The sequence below is a fragment of the Mobula hypostoma genome, chromosome 2 (assembly GCF_963921235.1).
Source record: "Mobula hypostoma chromosome 2, sMobHyp1.1, whole genome shotgun sequence".
In the NCBI taxonomy this organism is placed as follows: Eukaryota; Metazoa; Chordata; class Chondrichthyes; order Myliobatiformes; family Myliobatidae; genus Mobula; species Mobula hypostoma.
This window is the reverse complement of record NC_086098.1, coordinates 90,577,025-90,602,871: the sequence shown is the minus strand read 5'-3', so window position 1 is coordinate 90,602,871 and position 25,847 is coordinate 90,577,025. Positions and strand designations below refer to the sequence as shown.

The following is a 25,847-nucleotide window of genomic DNA, read 5'->3' as shown; positions in this document are numbered from 1 at the left end:
ATAGTTTGAAAGCTCCCCTCTCCATAAATTAGAAATATGGAATAAAATCTGGTTTTGCATAACTTATGTACAACAATATAAACAATTTTTAACTCCGATTTCTTGACACATGCACAGATAATTGGTTTAGAACACAGAAAAATCGCAATCTTGTCTGCTGACTAGGAACGTCACCGTCTCAGAATATAGTGAAAACTAATGGATGTACAAAGTGATACACCAAAGCACAAAGCATGTTTTTACTGTTCTTGAACTGCATGAACTACAAAATGTTAATGACTGAGAAATTTATCCAACAAATAAAATCCCTATTAATTGCAAATAGAATATGTTAACTCCTTTACTCTGAACTACCTTTTTTTGTTTTAAAAAGATTGGACAAGCTTAGTGACCTTAACATTTTCAGAACAGTGAAGTTGTAAGACTGGTGAAGTGGTGCAAGATGGCAAGATGTTAAGAAATGAAATATAGTAATGGCATCAAAAGTCTTTTGAATTTGGAAGTTATAATTTATTTTACCTATAGTAGAGTAAAATGTCAACAGTCGACAAGACTGGGGCTTTGGTAATGATGGACTGCAGATTTCCTGAACTACTGGTGCAAAGTCAAGTTTATCATCAAATGCACAAGTACACGTATGTATGGGTGCAATGAGAAATGTGCTTGCAGCAGCATCTCAGACACAGGATGCCATTTATATTGATATCCCAAGACAATTTCTATTTCTTAAAATAAAGAGGTTATACAGAATTATAATGGAGTCTGGATAAATGGACCATTGTTTCATTGGAGCAACCACTTATTTGAGACAACTCTTGAAGAATAAAAACTAAATTGAGAAAATCGCCGGATTCTGTTCATTTATTTGGGACAGGAGACCATTGCCAAAATTTCTAACTAAAGTCAGTTAAACAGTAGTTTGTCTTTTTTTAATATGTTTTTAACTACTTCCATAAAATTAGGCTAATTGGGGCAGCCGCTTAATTGAGCCAAATTGTGCTGGTTCCAATGTGTTCCAATTGATCAGAATCCACTGAGTATTTTTCTTCAGTTAAGCAAGTTTAAAGAGAGCATGAGAATCATGGTTCCAGAAATTTTAAAGATGAGAGAAGTGGTCCTCCAATGGTCTGGTTCGACCATGGATGTTGAGTCCTATCTGTCTATATTGAAGTTGATATGCAAGCCAGGGCAGTACAGTTAGAGCAAACTGTTGCTGATGCAGCAGACTCCGCCCCCCCCCCCCCCACACAGCTGCCTAATTCAAAGGAACAGCAGGGACCAATATAATTTTGAACCGACAACACCCCAGGAGTTGTCAGTCAGCTTGAACTCAATGCATGATTGCCTTGGAAACTTCAGCTCCAGATTTTTCCTCAGGGTTTACTCCCAAAGCCTTCCCCGTGAGTGGGAAGGCTTGCTTCCCAGCAAGGCAGCAGAAGTTTGAGATCAATGCTGTCCTTTTCTTAGATGAGCTGCCAACCATGGCTGACGAGCCCCAACTGCCTGGGGCAACTAGCTTTAAGGCAGCAGTAACCCACCTTTGTCCCTTCTCCAGTCAGAAGAAATAGTTCCACTCTTTCTCTCTTTTTTCTCCCTCTGTTCCTCTCACTATAACTCCTTGCCTGCTCTCCACCCTTCAGCCTCTCCCCTTCCCATCCCATGATCTCTCCAGCCCTTAGATCCACCCCTCCCCTCCTGTCTTCTCCTATCATTTCGGATCTCCCCCTCCCCCTTTCAAATCTCTTAGCATCTCTTCTTTCAGTTAGTCCTGACGAAGGGTCCTGGACCGAAACGTCAACTGTACCTCTTCCTATAGATGCTGCCTGGCCTGCTGCTTTCCACCAGCAGTTTTTGTGTGTGTTGCTTGAATTTCCAGCATCTGCAGATTTCCTCCTGTCTGCGTCCATTAAAACACTGTCCTGTTTCTTTTGAAATATTTCCTCTTGGAGGATAAAGTTGAAGACAAGCTGTCATTCCAAGCCAGAGCTTAGATAGGTAGAGAAGAATTTATCAAGGATATAGAAGGAATTATTCATAGAATAGAGTAATACAAGTGTTCAAAAATGCTTTGCACAATTACAGATCAACACAGATTAATGTCAGGACCATTTCTAAATTACTCAAGGCAATCTCTCCCTTGGATACATGAGCATTTACGTTTAAATTCATTTAAAAAGATGTGATATAGGCACATCAGCTAGGATAATTCTTTTAAAAGTTGAAACATTTAGCAATGAAATTATGGCTAAAGTAAGTGACGATATAAGAGGACATCTCCATTAACTATAGCAAAACTCTAATCCAGCACACTCAAGAATTTGGTGATGCTAAACTGGCAGACTGTTTTTTTAAAGTACAGAGACTCTTGGATATTATTTCTACTGACAACTCAAATTTTACTATATTTTATGTTCAACAATAAATGTTCCAGTGAACAGGATGAAGTAGAACAAAGGAACTTGGGCACTGGTGACTGGGAAAAGTATGTGGAAACCCAGTCCCCAGTGAATGGGAAGGGAGCAAAGCACCTTTCAGTTTCAAAAAACCCCAAAGTTCTACATCACAACTTATGAATTCTTAATTACGTATTGATTTGTAACCAAACAAGATAGCCAATTTAGACACATAATAAAGTGGCACTGATATAAAAACAAGCTGACGATACTAAAGAATCCCTTACAACCAATTTCAATAATTTAATGGGTACTTTTACACACCACAAATTTCAAAAGATCTTGGAATAAAATCTATATTATTCCAAAAGATACTGGGTCTTGAATTGACAAACCCATAATTCAGAAAAGTCTGCAAGACATGCAGGCCACTTCAAAGTAAACTTATTATCAAAATACATACGTCACCATGTACTATATAAATAAGATTTATTTTCTTGCATTCATTCACATTTGAAGAAATACAATATAATCAATCAAAAGCTCCAGAGACTGACAAGCATCCAATGTGCAATTACAAAAGACAGTAAAAATAAATACTGCAAACATGAGTTATAGAGTCCATAGGGTGCATTCAGGGGTCAGTTCAGTGTTGCAGTAAGTGAATTTGTCCACAATGGTTCAGGAGCCCAATGGTTGAAGGCTAATAACTGTTCATAATTTTTGCAAACTTGGACAGAACATTATAATTCAGCTGGTGCCTACTAGTTGTTAAAAACCTATTCTTCAAATCTCTCTGGAAATCAAAGCTTCAAGTATGAATTGATGCTTATAAGCTCAGATCTGCCTTCATTGGAAGTCTACAAAATTGTAAAAAGAATGGCATGAAACACTAGCTTTTCAAACAACATACCAGCCTTAACTACTTCTTTAAAGTTTTAACACGTTTCAAAAACTTAAGTGATTTAAATTAATCAGTGACCTTGAAATCAAGGTGTTAGAAGAAAACTGTCAAACACTGCACTGAAAAGTAAAACAAATCATTAGAAGCATATTATAGTTTGATCTGCAACAGGGTGTGCAAGCAATGAAGTCAGACAATGTGATTATTTCAATTTCAGAGATGATTATTTAGCAAATATCCCACATTGTTATTTACATACCAAAATATTGCTCAAATAGATCTCAATGTTCTCAGAGGAACATTCTGGGACACTCCTGGCACTTATATTTTTTTTCCCCCCAATAAGTACTCGGCTCTTAGTTATTAAGCAAGCAGGTCCTCTGCCTTCAATACGTGAAGCCCTGAGCATTCCTGTCACTAAAAAGGCAGAGCAGAGGTTGGCAGAACTGGAACACTGAGTTCAAAATAATACATACAGACTCCTATTATTCGGGATTTTATTATTAAAGGACACTGTTGTTTGTACATGGTCTTACATTTTGTAAAAATGCCCCAAGTGACTTGCATATTTGTGTTACGTGTCAAAAGTAACTGATAAGTCAACAAAATTACGTAATTAATTGATTAAAAGTCAATTCACAGGAATATGCAAAATCAGCTTCTGCCCCTCTGTGCATTACACTTTCATATACAGTGGATTCACGTTAATTAGGCAATTGGTTAATTGGGACAACTTTAAAGAACAAAACTAATCCAAGAGAATAGCTAGGATTGCCTTTGTTTATTTGGGACACTATGCCATTTAACTGGGACAGGAAACCATTGCTGCACAGTTTCTAGCTAGTGTCAATCGTGTGCACTTGTTGCCATTAGACAACACTGTACTTCGTGAACAGTTTTTGTGTTGAAAAAGCAATGATTTTTGTCACTGACAGACAAAAAGAAATAAACAGCAAGACAACAAGAAATTAAACAGCAAAACAACAAGAAATTAAACAGCAAAACAACAAGAAATTAACAGCAAAACAACAAGAAATTAAACAGCAAAACAATGGAGAACTGTTTTGTTCATTGCTGTTTCAGGCATCCAGGCTTAAAGATGCCAGAAATGGTTAGGAGTGAAAATGATATGGTTTCACTACTTCAATAAGTTAGAAACTACAAAACATTTGAAAGTCTCAGATTCTTCATAGTTTCTATTTTAGAGGTAACATCTTCTGTGCCGAATGCAGCAATCCAGATCAACGGGTTTACTATACACCATCAGGACATATCTATAGAATCTCTCAAAAGCAGAGGTAGAGGAGTATGCCTCATGATCTACTCTTCTTGGTGCACAAATACATCAGTGCTGTCCCAATTCTGCTCACCAGACCTGGAATATCTAACAGTAAAGTGCCGTACTTTTTACCTACCACGAGAGTTCTCTGGGTCACTTTGGTAGTAGTTTACATTCCACCTCAGGCCAATGTCAGGCAGGCTTTAGATGATCTGAGCAATGGGATCAACATGCACAAAACAGCGTCCCCTAATGCCTTCACCATTGTTCTGGGAAATTTTAACCAGGCCAGCCTCAACAAAATCACTAAGCAACTACCATCAACAGATCAATTGCAATACCAGAGGAAACAATGCACTGGACCATCGCTACACCGTCATCGAGAATGCGTATCGTAGTATTCCACGCCCTCACTTCGGGAAGTCTGATCACCTAGCTGTACTTCTACTCCCCAAGTATAGGCAGAGACTGAAGACTGCAGCACCAGTAGTGAGGACCAGGAAGGTATGGACAAGGGAAGCACAGGAGCACCTACAGGACTGCTTTGAACTGGTGGACTGGACTGTATTCAGGGATTCATCTTTGAACCTGGATGAGTATGCTGTAGTTGTTATTGACTTCATTAAAACCTATGTGGAAGAGTGTGTGCCCACAAAGACTTAATGTACATTCCCAAACCAAAAGCCGTGGATGAACCAGAAGGCACGTCATCTGCTGAAGGCTACATCCATGGCATTCAAGTCTGGCAACCCAGGTCTATACCAGAAAACCAGGTATGATTTGTGGAGGGCTATTTCCAGGGCGAAGAGACAATTTCGAACGAGGTTGGAGGCGACTTTGGATGGACGGCAACTCTGGCGGGGTCTGCAAGACCTTACTTCCTACAAAGTAAAATCCAGTAGCGATGCTTCACTACCAAATAAACTCAACGCCTTCTATGCACGCTTTGAAAGGGAAAACACAACTCCAGCTGTGAAGATCCCTGCTGCACCTGATGACACTGTGAAATCTGTCTCAGAGGTCGATGTTAGGCTGTCTTTAAAGAGACTGAACCTTCGCAAGGCGGAAGGTCCATTTGGACTAACTGGTAAGGCTCTGAAAACCTGTGCCAACCAACTAGCGGGAGTATTCAAGGTCATATTCAACTTCTCAATGCTACGGGCAGAAGTTCCCACTTGCTTCAAAAAGGCAACAAATGCACCAGTGCCTAAGAACAATAATGTGAGCTGCCTAAATGACAATCGCCCGGTAGTACGCACATCATCAGTGATGAAATACTTTGAGAGGCTGGTCATGACTAGACTGAACTCCTGCCTCAGCAAGGACCTGGTCCCATTGCAATTTGCCTATCGCCACAATAGGCCATTAAAATAGGTCATTCGGGTAGATAGAGCTCATCAGCCTGGGAAGGCAGTCCATCTAAGAGAGGGAAAACTCTCATTTCAAACCTCCGCTGCCTTGCGGCCATACCCACTCATGGGAAAGGCTTCGGGAGTAAACCCCAAGGACAAATCCGGAGCTGGAGTCCCTAAGGCAGTCCGATGTTGCCTTCAACCTCATTCTGGCAACTCCTGCAACAACACTGGTGTCAAGCTGTATCGGCCCTTGCCCTTCCCTTGGACAACATCGGTGTCATGGAGAGGGAAGACTTGCTGCATGGGCAACTGCCGGTCTTCCATACAACCTTGCCCAGGACCACGCCCTGGAGACCTTCCAGGCGCAGATTCATGGTCTCACGAGACTAACGGATGCCACAATAGGTCAACGGCAGACGCAATCTCAATGGCTCTCCACACGGCTGTAGACCACCTGGACAACACAAACACCTATGTCAGAATGCTGTTCATTGACTATAGCTCAGCATTTAATACCATCATTCACACAATCCTGATTGAGAAGTTGCAGACCTGGGCTTCTGTAACTCCCTCTGCAATTGGATCCTCGACTTCATAACCAGAAGACCACATTCTGTGCAGATTGGTGATAACATACCCTCCTCTCTGACGATCAACACTGGCACACCTCAGGGATGTGTGCTTAGCCCACTGCTCTACTCTCTATATACAATTGACTGTGTGGCTAGGCCTAGCTCAAATACCATCTATAAATTTGCTGACAATACAACCATTATTGGTAAAATCTCAGGTGGTGACGAGAGGACGTACAGGAGTGAGATATGCCAACTAGTGGAGTGGTGCCGCAGCAACAACTTAGCACTCAATGTCAGTAAAATGAAAGAGCTGATTGTGGACTTCAGGAAGGGTAAGACAAAGGAACACATACCAATCCTCATAGAGGGATCAGAAGTGGAGAGAGTGAGCGCTTTAAATTCCTGGATGTCAGGATCTCTGAGGATCTAACCTGGTCCCAACATATCGATGTAGTTATAAAGAAGGAAAGATAGCAGCTATAGTTTATGAGGAGTTTGAAGAGTTTTGGCATGTCAACAAATGCACTCAAAAACTTCTATAGATGTACCATGGAGAGCATTGTGACAGGCTGCATCACTGTCTGGTATGGAAGAGCTACTGCACAGGACCAAAAGAAGCTGCAGAAGGTTGGAAACCTAGTCACCTCCATCTTGGGTACTAGCCTACAAAGTACCCAGGACATCTTTAGGGAGCGGTGTCTCAGAAAGGCAGCGTCCTTTATTAAGGACCTCCAGCACCCAGAGCATGCCCTTTTCCTCACTGTATACAGAAGCCTGAAGGCACACACTCAGCAATTCAGGAACAGCTTCTTCCCCTCTGCCATATGATTCCAAAATGGACATTGAATCTTTGGACACCATCTCACTTTTTAAAAAAAAATACAGTATTTCTGTTTTTGCACATTTTTTAACCTATTCAATATATGTAATTGATTTACCTGTTTATTTATTTTTTTATTTTTTTTCTCTCTGCTAGATTATGTATTGCATTGAACTGCTGCTGCTAAGTTAACAAATTTGACGCCACATGCTGGTGATAATAAACCTGATTCTGATCTTGAATTCTACAATGGAAATGAAGATCCAGAGGATGTAATCATCGACAACATTGTATGAAGGCAGTCCATTTTCTGCATTCAGTGCCTGCACTGATTTTGTTTACTTACGGTCAAAAGAATGCGATGTGGATGAATTCCTGTCAATAAGTATTAGGAACTGACACAATTTTATAGTACTGCAGTAGTGTTGGTGGTGTTCTAATTTGTTTGGTGTTTTATTTAAATACATAGTTTGTTGCTCAGTTTGATTTTTTTTTAAAATACCTTTTTAAACTATTTCCATACAATTTCAGCTAATTCGGGCAGCTACTTAATTGGGCCAAATCGTACTAGTCCCAATTAAACAGAATCCACAGTACTTGCCACGCAGTAATTCTGAAGATCCTTGGGATGCCTTTATGTTAAAGGCACAAAATACAAGTATTATTCTGTAATGCTCTGCAAGGTTTCACTCCTCATGTTTCACTGGTAAGGTAATGGTTGCTCTGTAGCAGCAATGTTTGGGTTATGACTAGAGACAATAGGGCCTTTGGAATGTATGTTAGCCAATGAGAGACATGTTGTTCTTTCTTGTGGGTCTGGGAGCAGGGATTTTGCAGTCTTTTGTCGGCGAGAGATGAAGACAGAAGACGCGAATGGAAAGAGGTAGTAGGCCGCCGGATGGAGTGGACTCGGAGCAAGGGTCCGACGGTCAGCAACGTTCGGAGGTCAACGGGGGTCGACTGGACGATTCCGTGAGCTCCAACATGCACTTTATTAAAATGGGCCCCTTTTCTTTTTATTTTCTTTACTAACCCTGTGATGGAATCTTAAGTTTTATTCATTATGGACTGTGCCTTTTAAGAATCATGCCTGTAAGAGGGAGAGACATACAATGCAAGGAGAGAGGGAGACGCTACTTGAATGGACAGTTGGTGTTCAGCACACTGGTATTTAAACAAGCTTAAATGTCCCTTTCGCAGGACACGCAGATGCCACTGAACTTTTAAGTGCCCACGAGGGTGGGGCTGAGGATCGATTAAGAGGAATCGATCCGAGACTACCAGTGAGTGTAAGGGTGACACTGTGGAATCTACCGGTGTGTCTAACCCTTGCCTGGGTTGGTAGATTATCACTTGAAGATGGCGCTCTTAACTTGGTCAAGTTTGGCTAACTTGGAAGATTTGGAGGACATCAAGGAAGATCGACAACACCTATTTACTTGGATTACAAATCTCTCTCTCACTTCAATCCCGTGGAATAAACTGACTTCCCTTACCACGCCGTCGTAAGACTGTATCACTTACCACTCTTGCTCTGAAGAAGCTTGGGGATTTATCTATACACCTATATATGCATAACACCGTTAACCCCTGATTTACCTGGTTTAAGTTACTATCTGAAGTAGCTACTAATAAAATTGTGATTTGTTAACAGCAAAACCAGACTCCAGGTGTGTTCAATTGCTTTTGGTGTTACTTGCATGTAACCAGCACTTCCCCCAGGTACTTTCCCCAGGGTTGTGTGTACGTAACAACCCTATATTCGAAGAAGGAGTCTGAGAGTCTGAGTGGGAGTGCCGAGAAAGACATTTTTGAAATTTTCGTTATTTTTTTTTTCTCCAACAGCGTTCTGAGAGGCCGGACTGCGCAGGCGTGTGATGTCGGGCAGTGCAGCGCCGCAGATTTAAAAGGGCAGAAATCCTGCTTTCCTTCGGGTTTGATTCGAAGGAGTCTGAGAGTCTGAGTGGGAGTGCCGAGACAGACATTTTTGATATTTTCGTTATTTTTTCTTTTCTCCAAAGGCGTTCTGAGAGGCGGGACTGCACAGGCATGTGACGTCGGGCAGTGCAGCGTGGCAGATTTAAAAGGAACAGAGCCTCATAGAGCGGGCAGCGTAGTTTGCAGGCGGCGGAGTGAGCCGGGAGCAGAGTGAAGACTTAAGGGCTTCGGCTCAACGGGCTTAGGCGGAAACGGGCGAGGTGAGGAAGGTTTGGCATTCATTTTCTGTTGTTATTTGAGGAGAGGGGCAGTATGAGTGTGAGGGCAGTTTGCTGTTCTCGGTGTCGGATGTGGGAGGCCCTGGAGTCTCCAAGCCTCTCGGACGTCTACATCTGCGCCAAGTGCATCGAGATGCAGCTCCTAAGGGACCGCGTTACAAAACTGGAGCTGCAGCTCGATGACCTTCGTCTGGTCAGGGAGAGTGAGGAGTTGATAGAGAGGAGTTGCAGGCAGGTGGTCACGCCGGGGCCACGGGAGGCAGACAAGTGGGTCACGGTTAGGAGGGGGAAGGGGAAGAGTCAGGTAATAGGGAGTACCCCGGTGGCTGTGCCCCTTAACAATAGGTACTCCTGTTTGAGTACTGTTGGGGGGGGGGGGCAGCTTACCCGGGGGGAGCGACAGTGGCCGTGCCTCCAGCACAGAGTCTGGCCCTGTAGCTCAGAAGGGTAGGGCAAGGAAGAGGAGGGCAGTTGTGATAGGGGACTCGATAGGGGGTCAGATAGGCGATTCTATGGACGCAGTCCAGAGACCCGGATGGTGTTTGCCTCCCTGGTGCCAGGGTCCGGGATACTTCTGATCGTGTCCAAGATATCCTGAAGTGGGAGGGTGAGGAGCCAGAGGTCGTGGTACATATAGGTACCAATGACATAGGTAGGAAAAGGGATGAGGTCCTGAAAGGAGAATATAGGGAGCTAGGAAGGGAGTTGAGAAAAAGGACCGCAAAGGTAGTAATCTCGGGATTACTGCCTGTGCCACGCGACAGTGAGAGTAGGAATGCGATGAGGTGGAGGATAAATGCGTGGCTGAGGGATTGGAGCAGGGGGCAGGGATTCAAGTTTTTGGATCATTGGGACCTCTTTTGGCGCAGGCGTGACCTGTACAAAAAGGACGGGTTACACTTGAATCCTAGGGGGACCAATATCCTGGCAGGGAGATTAGCGAGGGCTACGGAGGTGACTTTAAACTAGAATGGTTGGGGGGTGGGAATCAAATTAAAGAGGCTAGGCGTGAGGAGGTTAGTTCACAACAGGGGGATGGGAACCAGTGCAGAGAGACAGAGGGGTGTAAAGTGAGGGTAGAAGCAAAAAGTACTAAGGAGAAAAGTAAAAGTGGCAGGCTGACAAATCCAGGGCGAGCATTAAAAAGGGCCACTTTTCAACATAATTGCATAAGGGCTAAGAGAGTTGTAAAAGAGCGCCTGAAGGCTTTGTGTGTCAATGCAAGGAGCATTCGTAATAAGGTGGATGAATTGAAAGTGCAGATTGTTATTAATGGTTATGATATAGTTGGGATCACAGAGACATGGCTTCAGGGTGACCAAGGATGGGAGCTCAACGTTCAGGGATATTCAATATTCAGGAGGGATAGACATGAAGGAAGGGGAGGTGGGGTGGCATTGCTGCTAAAGAAGAGATTGACGCAATAGAAAGGAAGGACATAAGCTGGGAAGATGTGGAATCGATATGGGTAGAGCTGCGTAACACTAAGGGGCAGAAGACGCTGGTGGGAGTTGTGTACAGGCCACCTAACTGTAGTAGTGAGGTCGGAGATGGTATTAAACAGGAAATTAGAAATGTGTGCAATAAAGGAACAGCAGTTATAATGGGTGACTTCAATCTACATGTAGATTGGGTGAACCAAATTGGTAAAGGTGCTGAGGAAGAGGATTTCTTGAAATGTATGCAGGATGGTTTTTTGAACCAACATGTCGAGGAACCAACTGGAGAGCAGGCTATTCTGGACTGGATTTTGAGCAATGAGGAAGGGTTAATTAGCAATCTTGTCGTGAGAGGCCCCTTGGGTAAGAGTGACCATAATATGGTGGAATTCTTTATTAAGATGGAGAGTGACATAGATAATTCAGAAACAAAGGTTCTGAACTTAAAGAGGGGTAACTTTGAAGGTATGAGACGTGAATTAGCTAAGATAGACTGGCAAATGACACTTAAGGGATTGACGGTGGATATGCAATGGCAAGCATTTAAAGGTTGCATGGATGAACTACAACAATTGTTCATCCCAGTTTGGCAAAAGAATAAATCAAGGAAGGTAGTGCACCCGTGGCTGACAAGAGAAATTAGGGATAGTATCAATTCCAAAGAAGAAGCATACAAATTAGCCAGAGAAAGTGGCTCACCTGAGGACTGGGAGAAATTCAGAGTTCAGCAGAGGAGGACAAAGGACTTAATTAGGAAGGGGAAAAAAGATTATGAGAGAAAACTGGCAGGGAACATAAAAACTGACTGTAAAAGCTTTTATAGATATGTAAAAAGGAAAAGACTGGTAAAGACAAATGTAGGTCCCCTACAGACAGAAACAGGTGAATTGATTATGAGGAGCAAGGACATGGCAGACCAATTGAATAATTACTTTGGTTCTGTCTTCGCTAAGGAGGACATAAATAATCTTCCAGAAATAGTAGGGGACACAGGGTCCAGTGAGATGGAGGAACTGAGCGAAATACATGTTAGTAGGGAAGTGGTGTTAGGTAAATTGAAGGGATTGAAGGCAGATAAATCCCCAGGGCCAGATGGTCTGCATCCTAGAGTGCTTAAGGAAGTAGCCCAAGAAATAGTGGATGCATTAGTGATAATTTTTCAAAACTCGTTAGATTCTGGACTAGTTCCTGAGGATTGGAGGGTGGCTAATGTAACCCCACTTTTTAAAAAAGGAGGGAGAGAGAAACCGGGGAATTATAGATCGGTTAGCCTAACGTCGGTGGTGGGGAAACTGCTGGAGTCAGTTATCAAAGATGTGATAACAGCACATTTGGAAAGTGGTGAAATGATCGGACAAAGTCAGCATGGATTTGTGAAAGGAAAATCATGTCTGACGAATCTCATAGAATCTTTTGAGGATGTAACTAGTAGAGTGGATAGGGGAGAACCAGTGGATGTGGTATATTTGGATTTTCAAAAGGCTTTTCACACGGTCCCACACAGGAGATTAGTGTGCAAACTTAAAGCACACGGTATTGGGGGTAAGGTATTGATGTGGATGGAGAATTGGTTAGCAGACAGGAAGCAAAGAGTGGGAATAAACGGGACCTTTTCAGAATGGCAGGCGGTGACTAGTGGGGTACCGCAAGGCTCAGTGCTGGGACCCCAGTTGTTTACAATATATATTAATGACTTGGATGAGGGAATTAAATGCAGCATCTCCAAGTTTGCGGATGACACGAAGCTGGGTGGCAGTGTTAGCTGTGAGGAGGATGCTAAGAGAATGCAGGGTGACTTGGATAGGTTGGGTGAGTGGGCAAATTCATGGTAGATGCAATTTAATGTGGATAAATGTGAAGTTATCCACTTTGGTGGCAAAAATAGGAAAACAGATTATTATCTGAATGGTGGCCGATTAGGAAAAGGGGAGGTGCAACGAAACCTGGGTGTCATTATACACCAGTCATTGAAAGTGGGCATGCAGGTACAGCAGGGGGTGAAAAAGGCGAATGGTATGCTGGCATTTATAGCGAGAGGATTCGAGTACAGGAGCAGGGAGGTACTACTGCAGTTGTACAAGGCCTTGGTGAGACCACAGCTGGAGTATTGTGTGCAGTTTTGGTCCCCTAATCTGAGGAAAGACATCCTTGCCATAGAGGGAGTACAAAGAAGGTTCACCAGATTGATTCCTGGGATGGCAGGACTTTCATATGAAGAAAGACTGGATGAACTGGGCTTGTACTCGTTGGAATTTAGAAGATTGAGGGGGGATCTGATTGAAACGTATAAAATCCTAAAGGGATTGGACATGCTAGATGCAGGAAGATTGTTCCCGATGTTGGGGAAGTCCAGAACAAGAGGTCACAGTTTGAGGATAAAGGGGAAGCCTTTTAGGACCGAGATTAGGAAAAACTTCTTCACACAGAGAGTGGTGAATCTGTGGAATTCTCTGCCACAGGAAACAGTTGAGGCCAGTTCATTGGCTATATTTAAGAGGGAGTTAGATATGGCCGTTGTGGCTACGGGGATCAGGGGGTATGGTGGGAAGGCTGGGGCGGGGTTCTGAGTTGGATGATCAGCCATGATCATAATAAATGGCGGTGCAGGCTCGAAGGGCCGAATAGCCTACTCCTGCACCTATTTTCTATGTTTCTATAATGAGATTAAGATTTATAAAGTTCAATCATTTAATTGCAAACAGTGTACTGTGTGATATTTTGCGGTTTGGATTTGTAACTGGGCAGCACATCACACAGCATCCACACAAATGAGATTTCTCAGTTTGGCTGGGCCAGAGGCCATCTTACCCTAGACTAACGTATGCTTGCCGAATCTCAAGGTTACAATTGCACCAGTCACTTCTGCTGGTGGTTTTGGCACAACATTTCAAATATCTCAGTATTTTTCCTAAATACTAACAGGGAAAAGAAAAATCAACCTGCCCATAATAAATAGGCTGTTAAAAATAGTGAACTAATAAATTCTCACTCTTATTGAGTTAGTTTTAATTTCAAATATTTATAAAGCGATTTTTTTATATTTGAAAGACTAGGTAGTAATTTAAGAGAAAGAGTTAAACACTTCGGTATTGCATGTTATTAAAAGTTGATTCACTTCCCGCCATTGTCAGTAAGGAGCTTGTACATTCTCCCCTGATCGTGTGCGTTTCCTCAGGGTGCTTTGTTTCCTCCCACATTCCAAAACAACGTAGAAGTTAGAGTTATTAAGTTGTGGGCCTGACATGTTGGTGCCACAAACGTGGTGACTCTCATGGGCTGCCCCCAGCACATTTATGACACAAGTGCTGCATTTCACTGTATGGTTTGATGTACATGTGACAAGTTAATGTTTAATGTTTTCCAAAACTATCCCCTGGATACCAAAAACTACATCTCTTCTTCATCTTCCGAAATAGTATTAATTTCAACTGGCATGTCCTTAAGGTCGTTTTTTTTTAAATCTGCTTCTGCAAACGGGTGGTCTGTGAAAAGGATGCATACGATAATATGCGGTTTTATCAACTGGCCCTGAAGAATGGCCTCAGCCTGAAACATTTGACTATTTAGTCCTCTCAAAAGTTGCTGCCTGACCTGCTGAGTTCCTCCAGAATTTTGTTTTAATTGCTTGGAATTCCAATGACTAGTATTACATAAAAATGTTTAAAACCTTCATAAGACGTGTTTTAGACTTTATAAATGCAAATGCAACAGGCTTTACAATATCTCAACAAAACAAACTAAAACACCACCAACTGACCATCCTAAAACATTATCCAGATCATCTTGGTCTTTAAAGAGAGTGAACCCTCGCAAGGTGGAAGGTCCAGATGGAGTAGCTGGTAAGGCTCTGAAAACCTGTGCCAACCAACTAGCGGGAGTATTCAAGGACATACTCAACCTCTCACTGCCACGGGCAGTTCCCACTTGCTTCAAAAAGGCAACAATTGTACCAGTGAGTAAGAAAAGTAATGTGGGCTGCCTTAATGATTATCACCCGGTAGTACTCACATCCTCAGTGATGAAATGCTTTGAGAGGTTCGTCCTGACTGGACTGAACTCCTGCCTCAGCAAGGACCTGGACCCATTACAATTTGCCTATCACCACAATAGGTCAACGGTAGACGCAATCTAAAATGGTTCTTCACAGGGGTTTAGACCACCTGGACAACACAAGCGCCTGTGTCAGGATGCTGCTCATTGACTATAGCTCAACATTTAATACCATCATTCCCACAATCCTGATTGAGAAGTTGTAGAACCTGGGCCTCTGTACCTCCCTCTGCAATTGAATCCTCAGCTTCCTAACCGGAAGACCACAATGATAACTTATCCTCCTTGCTGGCGATCAACACCAGGGCACCTCAGGGGTGTGTGCTTAGCCCACTGCTCTACTCTCTATATGCACATGGCTGTGTGGCTAGGCATAGCTGAAATGCCATCTATAAATTTGCTGACGATACAACCACTGTTGGTAGAATCTCAGATGGTGACGAGAGGGCATACAGGAGTGAAATATGTCAACTAGTGGAGTGGTGCCGCAGCAAAAAACCTGGCACTCAATGTCAGTAAGATGAAAGAGCTGATTGTGGACTTCAGGAAGGGCAAGATGAAAGAACACATTCCAATCCTGAAAGAGGGATCAGAAGTGGAGAGTGAGCAGCTTCAAGATCTCTGAGGACCTAACCTGGTCCCAACATATCAATGCAATTATAAAGAAGGCAAGACAGCAACTATATTTCATTAGGAGGTTGAAGTGATTTGGCACGTCAACAAATACATTCAAAAACTTCTACAGATGTACCATGGAGAGCATTCTGACAGGCTGCATCACTGTCTGGTATGGAGGAGCCACTGCACATGACCAAAAGAAGCTGCAGAAGGTTGGAAATCTAGTCAGCCCCATCTTGGGTACTAGCCTACAAAGTACCCAGGACATCTTTAGGGAGCAGTGTCTCAGAAAAGCAGAGTCCATTATTAAGGACTTCCAGCATCCAGGGCATGTCCTTTTCTCACTGTTACCAGCAGGTAGGGGTACAGAAGCCTGAAGGCACACACTCAGCAATTCAGGAATAGCTTCTTCCTCTCTGCCATCCGGTTCCTAAATGGACACTATCTCGCTTTTTTTAAATACAGGTTTCCCCCGCCATCCGAAGGTAGAGCATTCCTATGAAACGGTTTGTAAGCCGAAATGTCGTAAAGCGAAGAAGCAATTACCATTTATTTATATGGAAAAATTTTGTGAGCGTTCGCAGACCCAAAAATAACCTACCAAATCATGCCAAATAACACATTAAAACCTAAAATAACAGTAACATATAGTAAAAGCAGGAATGATATGATAAATACACAGCCTATATAAAGTAGAAATATTTTTCCACAATCATTACTGCACTGTTCTCTGTAGCAAAACTCTCACGCAAGTGCCGTCGGCAGAAAATCTCACGCAAGCGCTGTTGGCAGAAACACTCTAAGCAGTAATCTTTAAGCTGCCAAATCATACCAAATAACGCATAAAAATACACAGCCTATAAAAAGTAAAAATGTATGTACAGTGTAGTATCACTTACCGGAATTGGGAAAGCACCGAGCACACTGATGATGGTGTGTTAGACTGAATCGGAGTTTGGGTGGTGCAGTGGCCCTCACCTTCCAGCCCACCGACCAATACCGATTCGCGAAACATGCAGGGGTGCAGCGGTAGCTGGGAGGCACACAGCACATCTTTAAGAAAAAAGCCGAAATAAACATGCTAATTAATTAGGTGCCGCCCGGCACATAATTGTCAGCCCTGATCAGCGCCGATTTCCGATTGCGTCGTCTCTGATCTGGGCTGACAATTATGCATCGGGCGGCACCTAATTAATTAGCATGTTTATTTTGGCTTTTTTCTTAAAGATGTGCTGTGTGTCTCTCGGCTACCGCTGCATTCTCCACAAATACCGGTATCTGTCCGCAGCGTGGGTGTTGGGGTGGTGGAACACTGGGGTGTCATCTCGTCGTCTATTTCCATTAGAGCAGACAGCTCATCTTCTCCTATGACTGCCTGCCTCAATGGCGAAGGTCGAGGGTCGTCGTCTGCTGTGGCTGATGTGGAAGGCTTGCTTGACTGCTGAGCCTCGCGCATTTTTCTATCATACAGTTCTTTGTAAGGACTCAAACCATCTTGCAAATATCCCCTAAACCTATGTACCCTTTCAAAATTAAAGTGGTACTTTATCATTGCAGAGAAAATCTCATGCAGTTGCTTCACATTCAGTTCGCTACTGCATTCGGTTTCCATTGTTATCCTTTCTTCTTCCAATTGCATCAGCTCTTCATTTATCAGTTCTTGGTCATAAGATGCCAAAACCTCTTCAACATCATGTTCGTCAGCTTCCACAAGCCAAACTCACTTTGTCCTTACTTCGTTCACCACAATCAAAACGCTTTAATTATGTTTTACGCTGTGTAACACCCTTACGAGCTCTTTTAGGCTTTTCTTACACCTTAGCACTCATCTTGCAAACGGCTGCCTACAGGCACGTGTTAAAGCAATGCCGGCGAGATTGCAGTTCCGAATCCAGGGGACAGCGGCTGCTTGGAGCAGGCGCTGCTTTTATCGCAACAGTGAAAACATAGAAAATAGGCGCAGGAGTACGCCATCTGGCCCTTCGAGCCTGCACCGCCATTCAGTATGATCATGGCTGATCATCCAACTCAGAACCCTGTACCAGCCTTCCCCCCATACCCCCTGAAGGGCCATATCACCTTCTGAAAGCGAAAACAGGGAACTAATGTAGGTCTTTCATAACAGTGAGGTTTCGTAAAGCGAATGTATGAAAAGCGGGGGACACCTGTACACAGTATTTCTTTTTTTGCACATTTTTAATCTATTCAATATACGTATACAGTCATTGTTTTACCTATTTATTATCATTTTTATTTTATTACTTTTCTTCTCTTCTATATTATGTATTGCATTGAACTGCAGCTGTTAAGTTAACAGATTTCACACCACATGCTGGTGATAATAAAGCTGATTCTTCACCTGTTGCCCAAGCATTCAGCCCAGCTTCCCTTCTAGCTGCATTTAATGGAGCAGATGCAGAAAACTCAATGAGCTGAGCCAATAGGCATTGGTAAAATGAAACAGGCTCTTTAAGATGAGGAAGCCTCCGGTCTCAAATCTTCATTCACTTTGACTGCCACATAGAAATCAAATGTCTACTCTACTTGCAATCTAAATTACAAAAGGATCACGCAGCACCTACAAAGTCAGTTTTAAGTTCTTGCCTTTACAGATCACCTTCCAAACTAGCTAGTTATGTCAATTATTTTGAAGCCACAGAATCAGAGCACTATAGAACAGAAATAGACCTTTCAGCCTATCTAACTCATGCCAACCAGTTACTCTGCCTTGTCCCAGCAAGCCAGCCCTCTATACCCCTCCCATCCATGTACTAATCCGAACACCTGAAATGTTCCAATCAAACCTACAACTACCACTGGGTATTGCCACTACAGAGACCGAAATGTCTTCCCTCTTACTCCTGTCTGTATTTACTAAAAATGGAGATTTAACTTAAGAATGGCGAAGATTAGATCAGATTAGTTTATTGTCATATCCCTCAAGGTGCAATCGCACAAAGCATGCAGAGTAAACTTAGTATTAATTTAGACAATAAATACAATGATGAGCACAAAACAAAGTAGTACAAAAGAACAGTCCAAAGATAGCAGTGCAACCTGAGGCAGTGCAAAAAGAATTGTTAAAGTGATAATAATTAAATAACCAAGAGATGGAATTAGGAGACTGAGAACACAGCAGCTGGGGGCGGGGGGGGGGGGTGATGTGAAAGAGGTGATTAGCACGTTTTGCTGACTGATATACTTCTCAACACTGAATTGTTGTGGCTTTCCCATTTAATCACTCTGAAATAATTCACCAGTAAAAGTTATGCTATAATTGTTTCTCAATAGCAACAGGATAGTAGTGTTATATTAAGAAACATCTGAAACACCTACAGAAAAGTTTGCGCTAAGTTTAAAGCATTTCTCCTCTAAATGCTTAATAAGCTGGAGGGCATACAACTTTACAACTGAGTTGAGAAACAGAAAACACTTTCAAGATTTTAATCAGACTGTGGTCTTGGTCAGCTGTTTAGGACTTAATTACCTTGAATGCGTTAAGACCACAAGGCAAATAGGTGCAGAGCTCGAAAAAAGTGACATAACAGACTTTTGACATCGTAGATCAGCGAGTTATTTGTTATGTCTCCCCTCTCAATGTGAAACGGGGCTACCTCTTTTTCCCTCATCAGGGAGAGAGCGAGAGAGAGAGCGTATGGTATGTCGGACTATCGGGTGAACATGTAGTTTTTGGAAACTGCAAGCCTCACCAATGCTTTATAAAGTCTCAACATTACATCCTTGCTTTTATATTCTGGTCCTCTTGAAATGAACGCTAACATTGCATTTGCGTTCTTCACCATAGACTCAACCTGCAAGTTAAAAGATGAAACTGGTTTATTTTCATTGTGCAACAGTAAACCTATTTCTAGGGAGGGGGATGATGCTTTGCTGCACATATGAGAGCCGAGTGGAGGGTGCCAATGCTTTTTGCTGGTGGGGGTGGGGGTGGGGTGTGATTGTCTTGCTGCTGCTTGTGCATGGGAGGGGGAGTTGGGGGGGGGGGTCTTTCAGGTTCCAACATTTTAAATGTCATTCTTTGAGGCACTCTTCCAGTTTTTGTGGATGTCTGCGAAGAAAAAGAATTTCAGGATGCATATTGTATACATTGCCCTGACATTAAATGCACCGATTGAAACTTATTGAATTAGGCTATTTGGCCCATCGGGTCTGCTCTGCCATTTCATCTTGGCTGATGCAACCTCCTGCCTTCTCCCCATGTCTCATGCCCTGACCAATCAAGAATCTATCAACCTCTGCCTTAAATATACAAAATGACTTGGTCTTCTGAGAGCTGTGTCCTCTAGTCTTAGACTCTCTCACCACAGTAAATATCCTCTCCACATCCACTCTTATCAAGGCCTTTCACCATTCGATAGGTTTCAATGAGGTCATCCCTTATTCTTCTGAATTCCAGTGAACGCAGGCCTGAGCGATCAAATGCTTTTCATGTGATAAGCCATTCAATCCTGGAATCATTTTCCTCAAAACCCTCTCCAGCTTCAGCACATCCTTTCTAAGGGGCCAAAAATGCTCACAATACTCCAAATGATGCCTCACCAATGCTTTATAAAGTCTCAACATTACATCCTTGCTTTTATATTCTGGTCCTCTTAAAATGAACGCTAACATTGCATTTGCGTTCTTCACCATAGACTCAACCTGCAAGTTAAAAGATGAAACTGGTTTATTTTCATTGTGCAACAGTAAACCTATTTCTAGGGAGGGGGATGAGTGAAGGGGGAGGCTGACAGAAGAATGAAGGGAAACTGTGTGGGGAGTTAGAAGACAAAGACTACAGGATTATGCAGCTCTCGCTCTACTAAATCCACCTGGTAACCAGAAAGCAACGGCTACACCATGTCACATTAATTTATGCAAAAGCATCTTCTACTCCTCAAATTTGGAATGAAAGTCATCTCAGGGGTCAGCCAAAGAAGGAAAGGCATTTTTTAGTTGTACAACTAGCACGTAATCTTTGATGTGTAGATCCATTCCTAAAATCCCATGAGAATTATATTCTATCTGTTTAAGTATTAATTGCTATGTGACTGTGAGAAAAAACTCTACAATTGTAAAATTATATTTTAGGCTTCAATGTTACTATGCACAAAATCCAAGCCAAATCACAAAATAGGTTTAAATTAAAAATTACTTGGCACACTGTTGCATTTCCATGCTTAATCAAGTATTTCAGATAAACTAGCACTGTGGATGTCATTCCATACTTCCAGCATTCACTCCACATTCTCTTCCTCTGGTTATTAGATAATTATTTGTCTCTCCAATGTATACCCTTTGGAAATCTACCTTGAATTCCCTTTCCCCCCCATAATCATGCCTTTCGTCACATAAAAATATCGAACCTCTACCCTATCAGAGATCTTTGCCTTGTTTCTCTCCTTTTTCCCCACTCCCAATCCTTTCCATGGTTCTTAGCGGTCTCTATCCTCATTCTTCCCTTCTATATGAAGCATTCTTTTGGACACAACTAATAAAGCAAGTGAATAATGTGTGATGGCTACTTTGAAAGTTTAAACACAGCTACCATATGTTTGAAGTGTTAAGTTCTGAGCCTACCCTTTATAAATAAATGTGCGAATACACCATTACATGTTAGCAGGCATCATACAGGAGCCCTGTGATGCTGGGTCAAGTAGGCATGTGTCATGTGTCATAAATTGCACACAGTTATAGAGTAATAAAGCACGAAAATAGGCCCTTTAGCCGAACAGATCCATGCTAACCACAACATCCTCCCTACTCATCACACTTATAGCATCAGTATACAAAAACCAGCGGCCAGTCCTTCCCTTTTCTCAGACACTATACATAGACAATCCATGCCATCTGTTCTTCCATCTTATCCTGTTAAGCTTTGTGCATTGAACAGATACAATTTAAAGCAATGGCTCTATCTGTCCTTTTATTGGAAACATAGCTATCCTGACTTCTAAACTTATACTCTTTGGTTGTTACATCTATCAGTCTTCAAATGACTTCACTTCCTCAGGTTCCACCCCCCTGCCAATCTAGTTTAAACCCTTCCTCGTGACAAAGGCAAATTTTCCCATGAGGATGTTGGTCGTCCCCTCTTAGCTCATTATAATCTTGCACCTTATTGTCTATCAGCACTGAATTTTGTATCTTGCTGCACCATTGCAATGAATTAATCTGTATGGACAGTATACAAGTTTTGCACTGAATCTAGGTACATGTGTTATTAATAAACCAATGCAACGATTCACTTGAGCCAGGATACAAATCTGGATGGTAAGGTATCAAAAAAAAAATTATAAATCCTTAGATTATGCTTTAATTTTTTAACCAACAAAATTTCTATTACTACTGTTATCTGACCAGAGAATAAGTTTGAGTCACAAAGCAAGACAGCATAGGTACAGAGCTTTTGAACCAACTAGTCCAGGCTGACCATGGTGCCCACCCAGCTAGTCCCAATTTCCTGTGCTTGGCCCATATCCGTCTAAGCACAGCGACTCCATGTACCTATTGAAGTATTTCCTAATTCAAACTATTGTAGCTGCCTCAACTATCTCCTCTGCCAATTTTTTCAATATACTCACCCTCTAGTCTCTTAAATCTTTCCCTTAAATGTATGTCCCTTAGCTTTGTTCTCCCCTAACCTGGGGAAAGACTTACCCTTCACCTTATCTATGCCCCTCAGTTTTTCCGTAGATTCTTCAGCAGAAAGTTCTAACAGATGCATTTATTCGTTATTATATTAATGGGAAATGAATTTGGAATCAAGGAAGCCACTATAGATCAACTCCACTCTGGTTGATCATCTAAACAATTGCAATGGCAGTCAATACAAGATACACACGTAGGTGATCACTAGTGATTCAAGCATTGTCAACTGTATTCAATATTTTTCAGGGAGTATACATTAACTGATACTTTAACCCATAATTAAGGCCACTTTTTTGTTGCAATTGTGGGGAACATCCAAGTTTAAATATTAAGAATTCCAAAAAATAATGGCAGAATGGAAATTAGCCTATATAATGAACTGTATTACACAGGAAATACTAAAGCACCATAAAGTGGCTGATGAAAGTTCTACTAAAAGCTTGTATCCCTGAAAAAAACACACTAAAATCAGAACTCCTTTGAAAAACAAACTTACTGTCAAAGATAGAGTCAAGATGATGATGATGATCATCATCATCAGGTGCCATGCCCAGTTTGAGCTTTGACTGCCATGGCCCACACACTCCTGTTTCAGGTCAAGCGGATCAATTCATTGGTATTTATTTCCAGTTCTCTGACTGCTGTCTCCATCATCATTTGTCTGTCTTCCTCTTGCTTTCTTCCCTTCAATCTTTCCCATAATTACCGTGCATTCTAACTCCTCTTTCCTAATCACATGTCCAATAAGATACATTGCCTTTTCATGATCTCATACATTTCTCTTTTTGTGTTTGCATCCTTGTTAGATATTCGTTTAGTCCATGATATTCTTTGCATTCTCCTCAAAAACCACATCTCTGCTGCTACAATTCATTTCATGTTACTAGATATTGTCCAACATTCTGAGCCATATAACATAACCGGATGTAACATTTCAGTACTCTGAGGCCTGTTGTCATGCCTAGTTTAGTATTGGTAGGTATACTCTTCATTCTCATAACGGTGTCTTTTGCCATCCCTATTCTCCTTTTGATGTCCATGTCGCACCTGCCATCTGATGTCACCCAGCTTCCTAAGTAGCAAAAGTTCTGTATTTGTTTTATGTCTTCCCTGTTTATTCTCAGCCTGCAGATAGGATTCTCCTTCTTTTTGGATATCACATACATTCTGTCTTTTTGCAATTGACAGTTATTTGAATTTTATGAGCAGTAGCTTGATGACGCTCGGGGATCCCCTGCCGACCAGAATCAACCCTACTGAGCAAAGCATCTTCAGAATTGTCTTGAAGATCCTCTTGACGCTGTTGTTGTGTGATACATTTTGTGAGTTTGACCATGGTTTTCTTAGCAAATAGATTCTAGGAAATCTAGTATCTAGCAACAGTGGTTTGCTATTGCCTACCATTGGGTGAACTAAAGAAATCACCATTTCTCTTCCCAAATGTTCATCTGCCTGTACTATAGCCATTGACATTGGAGGTCCTAGCTCATCCACCTTCTCCGTCATAAGTTCAGTTACTGAACCTGCTGGATCTGCCGTCAGCCTTCGCTCGTATCCGAGCAGTTCTGGGTCAGAGCAGCCCTGGGAGCAATGAATGACTAAGGGGTAACTCCATTTTCCCCAAAGCTCTGAAAGTCCCCAATCAGAGCCTCATCACCGGTTGCAGTTTAGATTCATACCCAGGACAAGTCAAGATAATAAGATAGATAATAATAAAAATATTTTCGATATTCATGCTAAAGAGTTCTCAAATTTCTAATGAATCTTAAAGTACCTTATATAGAGCCAGACTGAAAAAATTGAAAAGCAAACAAATAATCTGTAATAAAAGAATAGAAATTGTTTTCTATACTTTTAGGTCAAGTTGGTGAACAAAACCAGATTGGAACAACTGAATATGCAAAAATTTGAAATGTTGTGGCTGAGCACACTTTTGCAATTAGGAACATATTACTTTATAAACTCATTACTAAAGATAATAGAACAGCAAATGTGTTGTTAAACCATTATATTTGGTTTCAATGAATTTGAACACATGACAAAAATAGAAAACAAACAACTTACCTTAACATTTGACCTTACATTCCTTCTCATTTGGCAAATGTAAAATCTTTTGAATTAATTCCATATTTGATTTTACATCAGAAGCTGTATTTAGTTCTGAATAGCTCACCTTTTCACTTTTTAAATGGTTTGAACGTTCATGGACTAATTCCGATTTTGCCTTATCCATGTCATTATGTATAATATGTTTATTGTGACTGTGATTGATTGATGGGCCTTTGTCTTCCACAGCACAACATTTCAAACAAATATATTCTTTGTCTTCTTTCTCCAGTTGCTGGGCTTGGCCAAGCGTCAGTCCAACACATTCTCCATGAAACCAATCGTCACATCTTCCACACCCGACCATGAACCTGAAAACAAACATCCACATTAAAAAGATTTAGTACGAAAGATAGCTCAGAAGATTCTCAAAATATGTTATATCATTTCATAGTGTACTGATATTTCATCTACTATACTTTATTGATCCCAAAGCAAAGTACAGTATCACAGTAGCATTACAAATATTAGAAGAACAAAAAAAAGTGACCTCAAACAGTCTTAACAGAAGGAGGGCATCACTTCCCCAGCTATAGGTTGACTCATTATAGAGCCTAATAGCCGAGTGCAAGAATGACCTCATATAGCGCTCTTTGGAGCAGCACAGTTGTCTTGGTCTATTACTAAAAGTGCTCCTCTGCTCAGCCAAGATGGCACGCAAAGGGTGAGAAACATTGTCCAGAATTGTCAGGATCTTCCGTAGGGTCCTTTGTTCTACCACAGCCTCCAGTGTGTCCAGTGTTGACTCCTATAACAGAGCCAGCCTTTCCAATCAGTTTATTGAGCCTATTGGCATCACCCACGTTGATGCCATTTCCCTAGCACTCCACCGCATAGAGGATTGTACTGGTGACAATGGACTGGTAGAACATGTGAAGGAGAGGCTGGCATACTCAAACGACCTCAATCTCCTCGGAAAGTATAGACCAGCAGTCCCCAACCACCGGGCCGCAAAGCATGTGCTGCCGGTCCGCGAGGAAATGATATGATTTGGCGGTATGAAGCAATATGGGTCAGCTGCACCTTTCCTCATTCCCAGTCACACCCACTGTTGAGATTGAACGCACGAGAGGTCATTACGCACGTGAGGTCATGACGCACGTGTGGTCATTACGGCCACGCCGGAGGTCATCAGCCAGTATGAGTAAAAAACAAACATTGCTTGAGAGTTTCTTTGGAAGAAATGGTAGGGGACATAAAAGGCCTAACGATGATGATAACGCAGAGACAGCTGAGGCCGAGACTGCAAAAAAAAGAAAGCTTCCTTCAACAGAAAATACGACAAGTCGTACATAAAATATGGCTTTATTGCAACCGGTGATTGGCACGCTCCAAGCCCCGTGTGTGATATGTGGAGACATGCTGTCAAATGAGGCAATGAAGCCCTCAAAACCGCTTCGGCACCTTGAGTCCAAGCACCCTGCACTTAAAAACAAACCCG

General features: G+C 42.1%; 1 protein-coding gene across 8 annotated transcripts in view; it reads right to left on the bottom strand.

Moving 5' to 3' along the window:
• phf3 (PHD finger protein 3) overlaps positions 1–25,847 on the bottom strand; it is a 173,912-nt gene that overhangs the window by 112,003 nt on the left and 36,062 nt on the right. For all 8 annotated transcript variants that reach the window (XM_063040252.1, XM_063040224.1, XM_063040260.1 and 5 more), the window contains one exon: positions 24,474–24,717. In XM_063040252.1, the coding sequence (XP_062896322.1) occupies positions 24,474–24,717 (244 nt within the window). The remainder of the gene's footprint in view (positions 1–24,473; positions 24,718–25,847) is intronic.